This window comes from Gigantopelta aegis, unplaced genomic scaffold (assembly GCF_016097555.1).
Source record: "Gigantopelta aegis isolate Gae_Host unplaced genomic scaffold, Gae_host_genome ctg3082_pilon_pilon, whole genome shotgun sequence".
NCBI classification, from domain to species: domain Eukaryota; kingdom Metazoa; phylum Mollusca; class Gastropoda; order Neomphalida; family Peltospiridae; genus Gigantopelta; species Gigantopelta aegis.
In genome coordinates, this window is record NW_024533169.1 from 3212 (window position 1) to 23456 (window position 20245).

The 20245-nt window shown below is 32.7% G+C and overlaps 1 protein-coding gene across 1 annotated transcript; it reads left to right on the forward strand.

Annotated features, from left to right (window-relative positions):
- The first annotated feature begins 915 nt into the window (after positions 1–915).
- LOC121391905 (GDP-mannose 4,6 dehydratase-like) lies at positions 916–20047 on the forward strand. The gene is given in 17 exon segments (XM_041523369.1): positions 916–940; positions 2539–2573; positions 3658–3674; positions 3676–3700; positions 4976–5001; positions 5003–5061; positions 9138–9199; positions 10076–10123; positions 13584–13694; positions 15423–15504; positions 15554–15658; positions 15986–16053; positions 16102–16161; positions 18731–18849; positions 19324–19420; positions 19720–19788; positions 19985–20047. Coding segments are annotated over 17 exon segments (1071 nt in total).
- Positions 20048–20245: the final 198 nt, after the last annotated feature.

Below are 20245 nucleotides of genomic sequence, written 5' to 3' on the forward strand. Positions count from 1 at the left end.
AAGTCCATGTCCACAAAAATCCTATTATAAAAGGATAGTGGTTGAAGAGAAAATAGAGTCCAAAAGATGAGGAGGTCATATGTTTAGCCCCTTACCTAAGGCTTCAAGATGGAAGCATTACTCAGGGCGAGCATCAGAAAAATAATCGGGGGATATACGGAACGGACATTCTTGAGACCCCCCGCCCCTCAAGTTTCAATATTGAAAGCGCTCTCCTCGTATATAATATAACATTCGACCGCAGTTATTTTAGTATATAAAGGCAAGTTGATTGCTTGCTAAATCCAATTGCAGAGCAAAAGACATTAGAGTCGGCTACACACATATAATTTAAGGGTGCTGCTCTGGCATCTTCAGCAAATTTGGAACAGCAGCCCATCGTTTACATGAATTTTCCTTTCCAGTAGTGAATATACTAATTGAAATCACTAGCTAGGTGGACCTATTTGCAGTCACTTAGTGGTATAGAAGCACTTGAATGCTCTACCCAGTTTGAAGTGTTGTCATAATAACCTCTTCCTTGCAACTACCACAACCCTCTCTCTCTTTAAAGACTTCCCCTTTATCCCTTTAGAGTACACGAATGTTGGCAGTGGCTGCTCAGTGCGTTGATTATCATCAGATATGGACCAAAGACGTCATCAGTCTACGCTAACCTACCTGCTTACCATATGCTGCAAAGTCGGGAATGATGGTGCAACCAGTTATCGTCCGATGTACGCTCCACTTTATTAACCATTCAGCACACAAACGAACTACCTTGTCGCCTGACAAACACAAAGTTTCCAAGAATATTGTTATTCTTATCCTTATCAACGCATAGGACTATCGGCAGTTCCACGTATGTGCGGCAATAGTTACACAACAAAAATGGTTGGAACTAGTCCCAATTCAGATAGTAGCTCAGCAGGACCTATGGTGCAGCCTGAGCAGCCACACTGTCTATGCAAAGTGGAGGATCACGCGCTTACCAGAAGCCTTCCTATTCCTATATTTGCCCTCATTGCCATGGCAATTGAGTGCTCTCCCGGAAACTGTGCAACTCTCAGTGAAATCTGTCAGTTTCATTCGAGATAGATTTCCATACTACCAGCAAAATTGTAAGCAAGGATGGGAAAATTCGATCCGTCATAATCTTTCACTAAACGAGTGCTTCATAAAGCAAGCTCGAGAGCAAGGAAGACCAGGAAAAAAGGTCACTATTGGACTCTGGATAAAAACTCTTTGAAGATGTTTGAAAATGGCTCCTTTCGAAGACGTAAGAGACGATTCAAAGAGGGAGATGCCAGGAGAAGAAAATGGAGACAACCATTGCAGCACAATGGATGCACTAAGAACACAGGGATACATTGCTGGTCTTGCTGCTAATGGCAGCTATCCAGTGCCTGCACATGGACAAATTCTACATGGTGGTTTGACTGCTCCTTCAGGCAGTCTTCATATCACCATGCACTCCTCACGGCTACCCTGCAGCTATCCATCCATCAGAGTCAGCTCAAACTGGAACAGCACTTTGTCTTTCCCGGAACTCCTTCTATTCCCTCGTACTCTCAACACCTCATGAGTCCCTATGACCATGACTGGAACAGCTTCACCACTTGTTGGCGCCACTGGTTTTAGTGCCCCAGCCTTGGATGTCTGGACTACAAATGTATCCCGAACCATCATTTACTACAACTCTCTCGGTCAGAGACGAAAGCAGGTGGCCACACGGAGAATCATATCAATTGTTCACAACCCTATGATGTTTCTCAGAATCAAAGCTCTCCAGTTCATTTATCTGCTATTCCAAGCCCATTAAACAAACCTATAATTAATCAGCAACAATGGTCTAACCCGTCTCCAATACCAGCTATACCAGATATTTCCAAGCATTCCTGCAAGCTGTGCAGCAAGCTCAACAGATAATCCACTAAGCGTAGGACCCACAGGAGATGTTTCAAGTGAAGCTGATGATCATGGCCATGGAATGCATTGTGGCCTGGAGATTCAGGCTCCAACTACCTCTATTTCGATTACAGGACTCTCAATTGATCATTAGATTCTGACAATGTAGAAGAACTTATTCCTCCACTGAAACCAGAGTAACAATAATTCCGCTTGCCACATATTACCAAGATACTGTCACTAACTGGTCATTATCATTATTTCATTGCTCATATCTCCATCCATACATGTATAGTGTGTTTTATAGTATTGCTATTGTAAACAAATGTTTATTAATCAGTCTGCATTTTGATTTTTTGTCTTTTATCATTGTATAACTATTTTCCATGTACTCCTGTAATTTCTGTAATGTAATAATATTTTTTTTTTCTAATTTTGTTTTCGATAACAATAAAATATAAAAGTTTCATTGATTTTTTTGTTTAAAAGAATGAGGTTTAAAGATAAAAATTTTTGTGGCATTGTGGTCAAAACGTTACCGGAGTTATTCCGTATTATATAAATCCGTATACTACTCCGACAACATGGCTGAAGGTAGTCCAGGCTCTAAAGGGCCAAAACCGAGAAACAGCTCTTCCAGTTCTATACGAGATAAAGTTGCTTTTATAACAGGAATAACTGGACAGGTGTGTATGATTGTCAACTGTTTGCCTGCCATTAATATCATAACCAACATACAAATACTTTTCACAGCCACCTGTAGTCTGAGCACATGGAAAGTTTTGTGGAGTTATGTGATCTTTGTACACTAGCAAACTGCTAACAAAATTATTCTATTTCCAGTAATATATATCGTTATATTGTCTTATAAAGCCTGGAAAATGGTGTCCAAAAATTCCAATGATATTGCATTGCATATTGGACACGATAGGGATGATGGACACTGGTAATATCAAACTTACCCATTCTTGTTGAAATCACTTTTTCTCTGATGTATACTTAGCTTATATAAACAGTTATTAGTATTGTAGTTAATTACTTTTAACTTAATACATTAACATTTACCAATCAATGGTTCATATGTTCTCTTCTTAATATTTATGATCACTGTAATTGTAACTTCTGTTCTCCATAAATAAATGCTCCTACAATACTTTGACTTCTAATCTAGACTATAAACCAAGGCCCTAGCCCTTAATCTTTTAAACCTTGTGACCTCTTTACAAAGGGGTTTCAGAATATAATTTGAACTTGACTTTATTTTCACTGAATATCAGTAATAAGTAGTTTCCCTTTTATTGAACCAACTAACTTGATCTTCTCTAGACATATGGTTAGGTATTTTCAATTTATAACCTTCTTTCAGTTCTCAAAACAACATCAAAGACTTGGCAATTATTCTATCTGGTTTTCACTTGGAAGTTTCACTATGCTATGATTACCCTTGTTGTAAAATAATGTTACCATAGTAATTTTTTGTTGCTATAGCAACTCCCACAGTTCTGCTTAACTTTTATCAGTTGTTGTATGTTGGGTTGTCTGTTCAAATAACTTATCTACAAAATGGAAAGAAAAAGCTAATAATGTTTTCTCATATTTTATTTTGAGTATTAAAGACTTATCATATACATGTACAAGTAGTGATTACATGTATATGTACATGTAATGATGAAAAATTATATAAATGAAAATTGGCAGCTGTTTTTGAATTAATTGGTAGTGGTTTTCATTTGACTTTTTCATCCCCCCCCCCCTCCTCTCTTCTTTCATGATGGGTCCTACTTACTGATTATTGTTGAGCAAGGGCTATCAAGTAAGTGATTTATAACCTTAAATTATGACATAATAACTCTATATCAAATTGACACTGAGTTTGAGGGAGATACAGTGCATGTCAATGATACCCACTCTATCTTAAATAAATGTAAGAATGACAAATCGAATTGCTGAATTGAAATTCAACGGTAAATATGATTTGATAACTAAAAGAGAAAAGTCATTGTTATATTTTAACACTTTGTTAATTAAATGTTGCATTATTAGACTGTAACTATTATCTGTTTAAACTTTTAGTTCAATTAAAATCATAACAAATAGTTGATCAATTGGAATACGAACTGTGTATTAGTCCTACAATCCTAGCCTTGGGACTAGTTCTCTGTTAATTTGGAACATAATATTTTCACTTGACTCATGTCCATAATTATATTTTTCCTCCTATATTGTATTATATGTGAAGTATATATGTCTTTGATGTTTATTAAGATATAATGATTTAAGGCTATTGGCGACTAATTCATAACTTGGCGCTTTATATTTACCCATGTGTGGGTTTCATAGCCAATGATTTTTTGTTTTTTTAATTTACCTAAAGACATAACAAGCAAAATTTGTTGACTTGTAACTGCCAATCTTTCTCTCTGTCTCTCTCTCTTTCTCTCTCCCTATGTGTGTGTGTACATGTATATATATATATGTGTGTGTGTGTGGTAAGATGGTATATTTTAAAGGATTTATATATATTGAATAATCTTAATAACAATTTTTAATGTGTTTTACTAATAGCTGACATTTTTGTATTCCCTACACCACATCCTGTATCTTTCCCAAAGAAGACCATACTGAAATAAACAATTTGGAACAATTTTCCAGTTGTTTGCTATTTTAAGACTCAGTTTCTGGGCCATGACAACACGACCTTTATTAAACTCACTGCTCTATGATTTGTACTTCTGTGTTATTTTTTGATAGTGTTAAAGAAATACGACAAATTAGTGAGAGCCCTTTCAATTTACCATACCATGTAACCTTGTACATCTTTACATGTAGTTATCGCTGCTGCATTATAACAGTCCAAACTTCACATTTACCAAAACCATTTAATGATAAGTGTAGTAAAAATTAAACCAAACAATTCGTACATGTGTTTGTACAAAAAAGTGTACACATATATAAGAGAGGGAGAGAGCTCAGAGAGATAGAGGGCTCTATGTGAAAGATGTTCATTTAGTAATATATCATTTATAAAGTTTTATGTAATCATAGGTATAGATACAATTTTATTAACTGATATCTTAATCATTGTTAGGTACATGGTGTGATTAGAAGGTCTAGTTTTTAATACGGGTAGAATCAGTCATTTATATGATGATCCTGCACTCCGCACAGGAGGAGGTATAGTCATGAATAGAGGGATAGATGAATGGATGGAAGTATGGTTAATATTTGGATAAATAGATAGATAGATGTTTGGGTGAATGGATAAACAGTTTGATTCATGTGCTACCAAACATCAATAACTTTTAAAAGTATACAAAACACTTGAAAAGTGTCTAGAGTGCTATGGTTTGATAAACTAACAAACAGACAATGTTGTAACTTACTAATATCATCAGACAGAGTGTGTTTAAAGTTTAAACGTTTCATTCACTTCACTAACAAACAAATATTTTGTTGACTAACTAATGCAATCACACTGAGTGTGTCTAAGTGTTTCTTTTTATTGACTTTACTCAAGTTAAAACTACCAAGAAATCTCACAAAGATATGTCACAAAAACACACTTCATGTTGACTCTATGACAACATGTTCATTTATTCTAGGCAGTAAAAATGACCTGCCTATTTATTCTAGCAATTTTGACGCGCACACATACGCTTGTGTGTGTGTAGATGTATATATAATACTAGACAAAGATATGTTAGTACAATTGCTTAAATCAAAGTGACATTATGCGGATGTTAAAAAACAGGCCCTTTGCTGTGAATGTTGCTTGGAAATCACATTTTTTCAATTTCATACAGCATGACATAATTTTATACATATTGCAATAATGACTACATGTATAATTACATGTAGTCACTAATGGTACCCCTTGCGCCATCAACACACTTTCCCCCAAAAACTGTAGCAGCCGCCAAATAAACATGACATGTGTGCCTCAAATTACCAATGCAGCTGACTAGTAATGCACCTTTGTGATCTTTTCTCTGGCTCTGTTTACTTTTCCCCATCCATCCATCTTTGACATATCTCAGCAGTTAGGCATTTTTAGTTAAAATCAACACTCTCTAACCTTAAGTACACTGAAGCCCAGATGTGTGCATAATTGCTTAAATCACCTACATATAGATGTATAAATACATATAGGCATGTATTTGTTCATGTATTACATGTAGGATTGCCTTAGATGGCATTGAAGTTCCCATGTCCTGAACTGACCAATCAAATATTAGTTTAGTGATCAAGTGACTTTTAAGTTATTTTGTGAAAATTGAATTGAATATATAGTAATTGTGGATTAAAAGTAAATTTGTGTTAAATTTTCAATTTAAGTCTTAATTATGGAACCCCTCATAAAAAAACGCTCTGAATTAAGGACAGCCTCTATATTGAGGACACTTGCTCTAGTCCCATACTAATACTTTTGTGTATTATACAACTTCTATATTGAGGACACTTGTTTTTAGTCCCATACTAATACTTCAGTGTATTATACAGCCTCTATATTGAGGACACTTGTTCTAGTCCCATACTAATACTTTAGTGTATTATACAACCTCTATATTGAGGACACTTGTTCTAGTCTCATACTAATACTTTTGTGTATTATACAACCTCTATATTGAAGACACTTGTTCTAGTCCAATACTAATATTTTAGTATATTATACAACCTCTATATTGAGGACACTTGTTCTAGTCCTATACTAATAGTTTAATGTATTATATAACCTCTATATTGAGAACACTTGTTTAGTATAGAAATGTCCTTAATACAGATATATATTAAAGTTTTAGTATAGGACTAGAACTAATAATATCGAAAGTATGTTTAATGAGTGGCTCTGTTATATTTAATACTTAAATTTTTGATACTTAGGATAGAGTTATCCTCAATATAAAGGTTGAATAATACTCTAATTTTTAATATGGGACTAGAACAAGTGTCCTCAATATAGAGGTTATATAATACACTAAAGTATTAGTATGGGACTAGAACAAGTGTCCTCAATATAAAGGTTGAATAATACTCTAAATTTTTAATATGGGACTAGAACAAGTGTCCTCAATATAGAGGTTATATAATACACTAAAGTATTAGTATGGGACTAGAACAAGTGTCCTCAATATAGAGGTTGTATAATACACTAAAGTATTAGTATGGGACTAGAACAAGTGTCCTCAATATAGAGGTTGTACAATGTTCTAACTAATGTCCTCAAAGTAGAGGTTATATAATAATACTCAAGTATCAATTTAAGAAGATAATTTTATTATTGCCAATAAATAATGCATTACCTTTTAAAGTTACTGTGGTTTTCCTTTGTAGTTCTAACGACTTAGGAATGTGTTAATAATAACTAAGCTGTTAGTGTACTAATTGTAGATATTATTTGCTATCATAACCATCATGATTAGAGATACACTTATAAACTGAAACATACACAATTCCTACCCACTTCCCCACACTCACTTAACTTTCTAGAAGCACACAAATAAATAAGAAGATGGACAGATATAGATAAATGGATGGGAGATAGATAGATAGATGGATAGATAGATTGGCAAATAGATAGATAGATAGATTGATAGATAGACAGATGATAGGTAGATAAATATTTTGACAGGTGGAATGATAATAAATGAGCTGATTGGACTTTATGCTTTAAAAGTCTTTTACTTTGCATATTAGGAACTCACAAAGTTTAACTTAGATAACATGGAGTTACTCACAAAGTGGTATTCATTAATTTAACAAAATCTTTAAAATCAATACAAGTGATTTCTTGCTAAATAAAACTATTTTGTAAATAAATTGATGATATAAGTCAATGAAATAAAAGTCATTGTATAACATTGAAAATACATCATCATGTCACACTTCCTGAATATTATTAGCAATAAAGCAGTTCTCATGATATGCAATGTGAACTCATTAAGTAGATGTTAAAGAGCTCTAAAAAGAGGCAAGAATTAACCTAAGAAGTGAGAGACTTGAATAGTTAGTATATGCTCTTGTAGAGAGCATAGAATTGAACCTGATAACTGAAAGCAAAATGAGGTTAGCTAGAAACATGAATTATCTACTATTGCTTGCTTGATAATTGCATTCCTGATGCATGACACTCCTAAAATGAGAAACAACACAGTTAAGTCTCTCAGTGTTCCTGCTTATATTCAATCACTCAGGTAGTCTTGCTCCTGACTATGACATTATAGTTAGTGAATTTTTTATTTAACAATCTGACAGCTGCATAATGTCATTTCTATTAATTAATTTATACAATATTATAATTATAGAGTACATTAAATGGTCTACTAAATGTTTTAATGTCTTACTAAAACCAAATGTTTTTAGTCCATTTAGTCATGTTAGGTTAGAGTAGGTGTTTATAGACATATTAAAATGGTCTTTTGATATTTCTGTCACATTATGTATACATTTAGATGACCTACAATGTCTTATCATAATCTTTGCTTAATGCTAAATATTGATAATGGTTTTAATGGATTTTCTTCATTGAAATTAATATGTGACCATTATATAACAATAGTATAGTCTAGCAAAGTGAATAATTCCTTGAGCTAATATTTTTACTCAAGTGAGAAATTATGTATCTCTATCTTTATATGGCTTGTCTTATCTTCTATCTTTACTAGATTTTTTCAGAAGAGAATTAAACCAAATTAATTTATGTTAAAACTCAAAGGAGAAGTTGCTAAAATCACTTATTACTTACTAGATCACGGAAACAACAGATAGCCCAGTCTTTGTAAATAACATGTGATGTGTACTGTCTGGTATAAACCAAAAATGTAGACCCAAAGATACACACACACACACACACACACTTACACATACGCCTACACTTGCACAAGTGGCATAAATATCACAACTGCAGTGACTATCTTTTACTTTCTCTTAACAACCAAAGGAATGTGTACTAATTAAGAACAAGTAATATATAAATAAACTACAACATTGAAACCAAATTGTGTTAGTTGGTATGGTACAGACACACAGACACACACAAACTGCAAACTGCACTTAGTTTCTGTGGTCTTTTTGATGAATAAGTGTTAAAATTTTAAACTGTCTAATTCAATTTGAAGTGATTCTCTTGCTTAAATTTTCATTCGCTTTCTATCTTGTGAGTATAATCATCAAATAATATATTATCAAACTATGTCTATCATATACTCTTGACATCCATGGCATTTTTCTCTCTTTATCTATTACATTAACAGGTCTTCATCTACATTATGGTGACTTAACTGATAGTTCATCACTTGTAAAGCTAATATCAGAGGTACTGTATTAACTACGTCAGTTTGCATGAACCTCTAAATTGTCAACACCAAGGGGTTAAAAATAGCACTACAATTTCAGTATGTCTATAATATACCCCATCAAATTATTTGATTAATTGCCTAAGTTTGAGGTTCTGGCCCAGATTCTCAAACCCAGAACTTCTGGATTTGAGGTTTTGAAGTTATGAGAATGGGGGTAGTAATTAGACATTAACTAACAGAACTCCTGTAACTAGAATAACTGTGCATAGACTCAATATTAAACATAATATGTTTTTGTATCATATAAAACAACTCAAGAGCTCTTCTGTGTAAACTCTAAACATGACCAACTTATAATGTACACATTTATATTATTACTATGGCAACACTGACTGGTTTTACAAATAAACAAGAGCTGCATAACAACACAAAAATAAATACAACAAAGTTATACCAAACATTAGTTAGTGTGTGTTACTTCAATAAGACAAACAGGTTAGAAATAGAACAAAGTAAAGACACATTGTTATTTGTAGCAGTCATTGTTAAATAGCATTTATCATAAGTTGTTAGACTTAAAAACTTATATAGATTGAAAGTATCTTTTCAGATTTGTCTTGTTTGCTTACACTTTTCTTGCTTTTGTAGCACTTTTGTTGATATGCAATTTCAATTCACACATAATACTGATGTAATGGCCACTACAGTTTTACATATTGAAATTTCAGTCTTATGTTATCCAGAACAGCTGGCTACAACTTAGTGTTCTGAGCCATTTTTAATTCTTTCCTCATATAACACTTGCTACGTGGGCTCATACTCATACTGTGATATAGACTGATACTCAGGCACAGGATTAATGTATAATTTTGTTCTCTATTTTTTATATATAGATTCGACCTCTTGAAGTCTATAACTTGGCTGCTCAGAGTCATGTCAAGGTAGTATAAAGTAGTAAATATGATTAATGAAGACATCAGTACTTACCACAGTCGCTTACCTAAGATAGATACTATTAGTATACACAGTTTAGACTAGTGAACATCAGTACTTATCACAGTAGCCTAGGGTACCTGCCATTAGTAAGGTCTGGACTAGTAAACATTGGTACTTACCACAGCAACCTAGGATAGCTAACATTAATAAGCTCTAAACTGGTAAACATTGGTACTTACCACAGTGACCTTTAATAAGCACTAGACTAGTGTACATGAATATATAAATAAAGTGACTTAATGAAGTTTGCTACAATCCAAGTGTTACCTAATGACCTGTTGGCTGTCATCTCCAATACACTGGCATTCATTGAATGTGAACCATTTCCTTCTGTTTTTTCTGGTAGAGTTTTATCTTTCACATTACGATGTTGCTATTTTAGTGAGATCTGTGATGGTTTGCTCTTCTTGTCTAAACCTTCAAGAAGGAAAGAATGTGTTGTTTGTCACAATAATTATATCACAGAAATGATCTGATGATATAAGCCAATTAAGTAGGGTATTTTCTCTTTCCCCATCAAATTTTACTGTAAATATGTACTGAGTAAAGTAGTCATTAGAATTGTTGACAGGCCCTAGTGAAGTTGTACTTTTTACAACAAACTGTTCAAATAGTTTCTACAGGCATGTCTGAAATGTTCGACTTCATTATTTTTATTATAGTAAGCTTCATCTGGTATCTGTTATGTTATGATTTCACTTCATTTTTGTTATTTTTGCTCTATGGAAGCTCTCACAGAAATAAAAAAGGAATAAAAAATATTCAAAATTCATTTTTTGAATTTAAATTGTCCAGTCTCTTAGCAACATTTTACAAATCCTTATCCTAAATATAAGTTTTCGTCTACTGTTGCCTAGCAACCTTAATTGCTTCTTAACTGCATTATGGTTGAATCAGTGTGGAATAGAATGCAAGAGTTAAGTGGTTGCTTAAAATAACAGTGCAGTGTGTTGAGTGTGAGAATGATGACTTTCATGGTTGATTCAATTTCATTAGGAGATTGAGAGTAAGAGAGAGAGAGAGAGAGAGAGAGAGAGAGGGTGAAGTGTGTTGTTTCCATGACAATCACTCATACATATGTAAAGAATACAAGTTATCCATTTTAGTAACTGAGCATGCATGAGATTTGCACTTTGAACTTTGGCTCATTAAACATTTTGGTTATCATTAAACAATCTACTTTAATTGCAATGTAAAAATGAGTTACTTTACAATTTTTCTTTACTCAGTAAAAAAAAATTCGATCATTAGTAACAGCTCTGTTATGTGATAAGTTTGTAGTTAATATTTTATTGGCGTAATAATTTAATTGTTAACTTGTTACTGCCAGGTGTACTTCATGTACAAGTCATCTTTTTGTAGGTTTGGTGATGTCCACCTGCAAAATGTTGTATGTCACTGTTGGAGAACTACATGTTACTTGCGGACACACACTGTAATTAATGAATTTAATTTACAATACAACAAGATGAGCTTGAATAATTGTGCTTTGAGCTCTGTAACAATGTCCATTCTTAATTGTACAAAATTAGCAGCTTCTAAAAAAATTATTCCAATTGTCTTAATATATTAATTGTGTAATCAAATTTGCTGTATAAGAGTCATCCAAAAATTAAGTGAAAAAACCAACATTACAGTAATTTAATAATATGAAGCGTGACTTCATCAGATTTGAAGCACAAAACCACACTTGTAAATTTTAAAAAGTGGTCCAGTCAAGTTTTCCCAAAATATCATCAGTGGAAAATTTACGACCACAACAATGCACCCTTAACTGTGTATTGTCAATAAATATTTAAATGAGGACTGTCACCTGTTTGAATTCAAGTATTTTGATTGGCTATAAGCTAAGTGACTATATCTAATTAATGAGTGGTTCAGTTTTGTCTCCCAATGTCATCAAAGAATAACTTTCCAAAGAACATTTTAGTGACCACAAGAAAGTTATTATCTCCCATAGTGGTCAGTAAAATAAACATGTACACATAGCACACGATGTGACCACAGTAACCTACCTATGGTGTGTGTGCTAATCCATGCCTTTATATATATATATATATATGTATGTATGTATATATATATATATATATATATATATATATATATATATATATATATATTTGTATAATTACCTGTACATTGATTGTGATAAAGGAAACATTGAAACATTGAAACGTAATAACATGTTGATCTTAATTTTTGCTTAATCTCTCAATTTTTCATTGACATCTATGGTTATGTTTTGTACTATCATAAATCAGGTTAATTGTGTGCTGTCTTTTGATTTTTGCAAAGCTTCAAATTTGCAGAAATTAATTTGCATATTTTTAATATGACAGACTCGTTGCTTTTGTAAAAATTAATCTCTACATAACTTGATAATTTTTATGCACAAAATAAATTATAACCTATAGTATGCAAATGTTATTACTAGCTTAGAATGTGGCTATATAGGGTTACAGTCTCTGTTTAAATGTTGAACTTTACTATAATGATGGTATCACTAATCTATTCATAATGTCAATAAATGCAATAACTTAATACACAGTGAAGTTCTAAGGTTTGAGGTGTAGGTTTCAAGGTTTGAAGTCTAGGTTCCAAGATCTGAGGTTTGGGTTTTGCTATTAATGTATATGATTACATTGCTGGTTGAATCGTCATAGTAATCGCATAAATAGAAGTCATAATAATATTACATGTTACATGTTACATTTGAATTAAAGGTGTATCAATAGAGGTTATGTAACTTCAACTGTTAATACCACAATTAATTAAATTGGCTACAGTCTATAGGTAGTAGGAAGGAACTAGGTTTTGTGGGGCATTATAGCCAGGCCTTTTGGCTAAAATCAGAAAGGTGGGACACTTGGTCACCTCCTTTTGGCTCCTCGTCTGTTATTCATATTACAGTGGTCGAGACGAAGAAGAATAGGAGTGTGTGTCCTTTCATTGTTGTGCTGTTTGTCTTTAGAGAAGAAGTGGGTTTGTTAGAGAGACCATAGACCTCCTGTCTCACACCCAATACATACAATTTGATTTCTGTTATCTGTTTGATAGAACCAGTAATGTCCAGTGGTTATGTCTCTCTATATTGAAGTGGTTTATTTTGTTTGTCCACCTGGTTAACTTACTAATGGTAGCTATTCTTGGTCACTGTGGTAAGTACTGATGTCTACTAGTCTAGAGCTTACTAATGGTAACTATCCTAGGTCACTATGGTAAGTATTGATGTTCACTAGTCTAGAGCTTACTAATGATAGCTATCCCATATCAGTATGGTGTGTTCAATGCTTTACATCTTTATATTACGTTTAATAGAGTAATTATCAGATTACATAAGTTTGGTATGATATAATGTTTTTGTATACATCAGAGTTATTTCATATTGTTATAATTGTTTTCTAGTTGTCCTTTGATTTAAGTGAATATACAGCTGATGTAGATGGTGTTGGTACTCTACGTCTTCTTGATGCTATAAGAACATGTGGTCTCGAAAAGCACATCAAATTTTACCAGGTTAGTAATACACAATTTTAGTGTTTGTCAATGAATTAGATAGACATAGAGATGGAAGGTAGGATGTAAAAATTGGCAGATGAAAGCACAAATTTTATTATTAATTTGTGTCTATATACCAAATCATTTGTGTTAAAGATGATCTTTAAATTTACTCTTATCAGCTTAATCTTGTGGGGCAACCACAAGTAATAAAATCCCCAAAATACTAAGATCTTAAAAGAAAGGACGTTTTTTTCTGTAAATCTTTTGATGTTAAATAATCACATACAAGATCTACAAAAAAAACCCCAGCTACTTACATTGATCCACACACATCCACTCACTTCAGCCTAAACAAAGGATTAAAGACAAGTCTTACAACAACTGACTAAGCAAACTTCCTGAATATTAAGCATACTTTACTGGCTGTTCGTGGTTTTTTCCAGCCATATTAAAAAAACTGAGGACTTCCCTAGAAGTCAAAACATACCACTCTTCAAGTGGGTAATAATAGTGGGGGCAGGAACGGTATACCCAGACCTGCGTTAACCTCATTTAACATCCTTTATTAGGGGATCATTTAAAATGGGGGCAGCTATGAAATCCCCTCTTGTCTGAAGAGTAAAGACATAATGATAAGACAAAAGGAAATTGATATCAACAATAGAGTGTGGACTTCTTGTCAGTTTTGTCTTCTATTTTTGTGAGATGTGTGGGGAAAAAGAAACTGTTATTTTTGTTTTCTTAGCTTTATTAATTGAAGACACTTTGTGTGTGTCTAAACATCATTAATTAATTAAATTAATAATTGTTATCTTAGATAAGTATTCATGTTTACTTGTTTAGACTTTACTAATGGTAGATATCTTTGGGCAGTGTGGTAATTATTGATGTTTATTAATCATAATTATTTATTAGTTTGTACTACCTTAACATTTAGTAGCTCTATACTAGTGAACATCAGTGCATACCACAGTGACCTAGGATAGCTACTATTAGTAAGCTCTAAACTAGTGAACATCAGTACATACCACAGTGACCTAGGATAGGTACCATTAGTAAGCTCTAAACTAGTGAACATCAGTACTTACTTACCACTGTGACTTTGTTATTAAATTAAATATTAGCACTGAACATTATTAATTTCTAAAACTAATTACTGACAGAGTGGATCTAAGGGATTTGTTACTAAAAGCAAGCTTCTTCTACATACACCAGCTGGTATGTCTACAAACAACAACCACAGATATGCTGTGAATATAAACAATTAGAACAAACAGAAAATGTCAGTGGTAAGGGTTTGACCCTTTCTCTATATTCTACTTTGAAGAGTTCAATTGCTTTGTTAATTGGCACATTCATGTTTGAGTATGCAGCTGCTTAAGTCAAACTCTAAGGTTTTCACATTTGCTATTTTCACTAATATTCCAGCTGTTACATTTCCCACCAAAAGAAACTAATGAAAGTATTGTAAAAGTTACTTTGTTCAAGAATTAATTTGTCTGATGGCAAAGCACATGTCATGTTTCCCACATGCACACTTTCATAACACAGTTTGGAAGTTTATATTTTTGATTGACTTTTGATGTGGTACAAGTAGGTGAACCATGTGTACCCTAGAGGGGATTACAGATTGGATCATTTCAGATGTGAATGTATTCTCTTTAAGTTTCAGTATCTTTGTAAGATCTTATGTCACACACAATCTCTCTCTCTCTCTCTCTCTCTTTTTTCCCTCACCGGTAGGCCTCTACTAGTGAACTGTTTGGTAAAGTACAGGAAATACCTCAAAAGGAGACAACACCATTTTATCCTCGTTCTCCTTATGGTACAGTCCATCTATCTATTCTATTTAAGCTGATCTTTTATCTCTGTAGCTGCAGCAAAGTTATATGCATACTGGGTTGTTGTCAACTATCGTGAAGCTTATGGTATGTTTGCTTGTAATGGCATACTTTTCAATCACGAGAGCCCTAGAAGAGGTAAGTCTTAGCATTTGACCAAATGTTACCACAATGATATAAGCATTAGACTAGCGAACATAAGTACTTACCATGGTGATCTAGGATAAGTAGATTAGCTACTATTAGTAAGCTAAACTAGTAAACATCAGTACTTATCACAGTGACCTACGATAGCTATCATTAGTAAACTCTAGACTAGTGTATATCAGTACTTATCACAGTGACCTACCTTAAATCCCTGTGGTAAGTACTGATGTTCACTAGTCTAGTCTAGAACTTACTAATGGTAGACTAATGTCTAGTGAACATCAATAATTTGAGTAAACAATTATCTTTTGTTTGCAGGAGAAAACTTTGTCACTCGTAAAGTGACTCGAAGTGTAGCTCAGATTTATCTTGGCCACAGACAATCAGTAAGATACTGAGCAATGTGTCAACTTAGTGATATTTTGTAATTGCAGTTTTCTTTGGGAAATTTAGATTCCAAACGGGACTGGGGGCATGCACGAGATTATGTTGAAGTAAGCACAATATTTTACATGAGACCTGTACAGTGAACCTCTCATGAATGATGCTTTGAAGGAGTTAATGAGTCTCTATTGTTCAACCTCTATATTGAGGACACTTGTTCTAGTCCCATACTAATACTTTAGTGTATTATATAACCTCTATATTGAGGACACTTGTTTTACTCCCATACTAATACTTTAGTGTATTATACAACCTCTATATTGAGGACACTTGTACTTGTCCAATACTAATACTTTAGTGTATTATACAACCTCTATATTGAGGACACTTGTTCTAGTCTCATACTAATACTTTAGTGTATTATACAACCTCTATATTGAGGACACTTGTTCTAGTCTCATACTAATACTTTAGTGTATTATACAACCTCTATATTGAGGACACTTGTTCTAGTCTCATACTATTACTTTAGTGTATTATACAACCTCTATATTGAGGACACTTGTTCTAGTCTCATACTATTACTTTAGTGTATTATACAACCTCTATATTGAGGACACTTGTACTTGTCCAATACTAATACTTTAGTGTATTATACAACCTCTATATTGAGGACACTTGTTCTAGTCTCATACTATTACTTTAGTGTATTATACAACCTCTATATTGAGGACACTTGTTCTAGTCTCATACTATACTTTAGTGTATTATACAACCTCTATATTGAGGACACTTGTTCTAGTCTCATACTATTACTTTAGTGTATTATACAACCTCTATATTGAGGACACTTGTTCTAGTCTCCATACTATTACTTTAGTGTATTATACAACCTCTATATTGAGGACACTTGTTCTAGTCTCATACTATTACTTTAGTGTATTATACAACCTCTATATTGAGGACACTTGTTCTAGTCCCATACTATTACTTTAGTGTATTATATAACCTCTATATTGAGGACACTTGTTCTAGTCTCATACTATTACTTTAGTGTATTATACAACCTCTATATTGAGGACACTTGTTCTAGTCTCATACTATTACTTTAGTGTATTATACAACCTCTATATTGAGGACACTTGTTCTAGTCCCATACTATTACTTTAGTGTATTATATAACCTCTATATTGAGGACACTTGTTCTAGTCTCATACTATTACTTTAGTGTATTATACAACCTCTATATTGAGGACACTTGTTCTAGTCCCATACTATTACTTTAGTGTATTATATAACCTCTATATTGAGGACACTTGTTCTAGTCTCATACTATTACTTTAGTGTATTATACAACCTCTATATTGAGGACACTTGTTCTAGTCTCATACTAATACTTTAGTGTATTATACAACCTCTATATTAAGGACACTTGTTCTAGTCCCATACTAATACTTTAGTGTATTATACAACCTCTATATTGAGGACACTTGTTCTAGTCCCATACTAATACTTTAGTGTATTATACAACCTCTATATTTGAAGCTATCTCTATATCAAAGATAGTTTTCAAACTCTCATGATGTCCATTATAAAGAGGTTATTATACAAATAGTTACTAATATACATATATCTGTTATACTTTAAAACGACAGTAACCACAAAAAAGTTAAAATCCTCAAACTATTAGTTTAAGGAATTATATCCCATAATAGAAGAGATGACTAGCTGCTCTATCCCATATTATCCCATATTGTTAATTTTGTCAGACCACTATTGTAATGTTTGGTTGTGATAGGTGTGATCTCTTTCCTAGTTCCTTCTAATTTCCTTTTAATCCAATTTTTTAGAAACTGTGCTTTTGTATTTTTCTTTCTAGTTATAGTTTTGAGAGAAACTTTTTTAGAAAGTTCATTTCCTTATAAAGTGGCTCTTCCTCTTTATATCCCATACAATAAATGAATCTGATGTTTATATTGTAGTCAATCATGTCATAGTTACTTAACACTTCCAATGTTATCATTGTGTTACATCAAATATGACTTCAATGCTTGTTGAAACTTGTATCTTTCTTTAATAAAACTTATAAAATGATGTCATTTAATTTATTATTGAACAAGCCAGCCACTTTAATAGTGGTATTTGAATTTGAAACTTAAAAATTAAAATACTTAGACTTTTCAAGTGGTTGAGGTTTGAATTTTATATCTTCTTAATACTAATGCTATAAGCTGTTACAAAGGAAGTAGTCCTGTTCACAAATTAATTACAAGTCAATTTGTCTAAAGTAAAAACTCTTTTTATAATAATATTATTTAATTTAACTTTTCTTTTATTAAGTGGTAATTGACAAATATATGTTGAATTTTATTGAAGTAATTATAATGTGTCATTGTTTTATTTGTTATTAAAATGGAATTCATTTGTTTAAACAGTTTTTGGTACTATTGAAGTGAAATGTAGTGAGTTAGGGCCATGAGGGTAACCAAAGTCCTCCAGAAAATTTTGTCCTTATTAATAACTATTAATATAAATCTGATTAATAGTTAATATAAATCTGATTAATAACTATTAATATAAATCTGGTTAATTAATCATTGATTATTAAAATAATTAACTATTAGTTAATTAGAGTTATTATAGCTCTTATATTTATTGTTTTTTTGTGTTTTTTTTCAGGCTATGTGGTTGATGTTACAACAAGATGAACCTGATGACTTTGTTATAGCTACTAATAGAACTCACAGTGTGCGACATATGGTTGAATTATCCTTCAAAGAAATTAATATGGAAATCATGTGAACAATGAAATAGCTACTCTCATAATAGTAGTTCTTCTCCCTCCTCCCCTTTTTTTCCCTCTCTCTTCACCCTTTCATCTCTACCCCTCTCCTTTCCTTTCCTTTGAAATAGCTACTCTCATAATAGTAGTTCTTCTCCCTCCTCTTTCCTTTTGTTTCCCTCTCCTCTCTTCACCCTTTCATCTCTACCCTCTCTACCCCTCTCCTTTTGTCTCTTCATCTCCTCTCCTTTCCTTTCATTTTATCCTTTTTCATCTCTCTACCCTTCTCATTTCCTTTCCTCTCCTTTCTCTCTCTACCCCTCTCCTTTTTTTGTCTTTCCTTCTCTCTCTTGTCTTTTGATTTTCCATTTTCTTTGTCCTCTCTACCCTTCTTATTTTCCTCTCCTCTCCTTCTCTCCCTATTCCTTTTCATTTCATTTGTCTTTTCGTTTGTCTTTTGATCCCTTTTTTTTCTCTTCCCCTCTCTTAGTTGGCAGGGTAAAGGTACAGAGGAACAAGGAATAGAGAAAGCAACTGGAAAAGTACGGGTCACAATTGACCCCAAGTATTACCGTCCAACTGAAGTGGTAAGTGAATGCAGTCCTAAAATATACCTTAAAGGGAAACAAACCCTTAACTGAAAAGAAAGCGAATAATGACTCTTGGATTTGAACCCACAACTTTAAGCACCGCATACCATTGCCCAATACTCTACCAACTGAGCTAACGAGGCCAACCCTTAATACACATTCTAACATGTGCCTTATTTGTATCATTGAATCCCACTACTGAAGACTGTCTCTATAAAGAGATTATAAAGTATTCTATAACTGTTTGAATTTACTACTTTATTTCACTGTCTGGTTGCATATTGTATTATTGTTAGGACTTGCTATTGGGAGATGCATCTAAAGCTAAAGAAAAATTTGGTTGGGAACCCAAGATAAAATTTGAGGTACATAACTTAAAAATGTATAGTTATCATTCTTAATTTTAAAAGACAATATTTCCAATTTGAAAATTATGTTTGTCAACAAATCCAATTATATAGTACACTTTAATACTTAATAGATGTAACGAATTACTTAGAAATAAATTTTGTAGTTACATCTGATGTTGATTTCTTATTATTTGTTCCTGTTTACTTTTAGGATCTTGTTAAAGAAATGGTCAAGGCTGATATTGAACTACTTGGTAAAAACCCAACAGCTTAAACTGGAAAAGTACCTACGCCATTAGGTTTTCTAAATAACATGTTGTCTAGTTTTTTAATTTTTTTTCCGGGTTCAATCTCATGATTTAATTTTTAATAGTTATAATTTAGTAGGAACAACTTGAGATGATTTCATTACTTTTTTTTCATAAATAAATATTTTGGTATTATAAATAAATATTGGTATTATAACAACAAG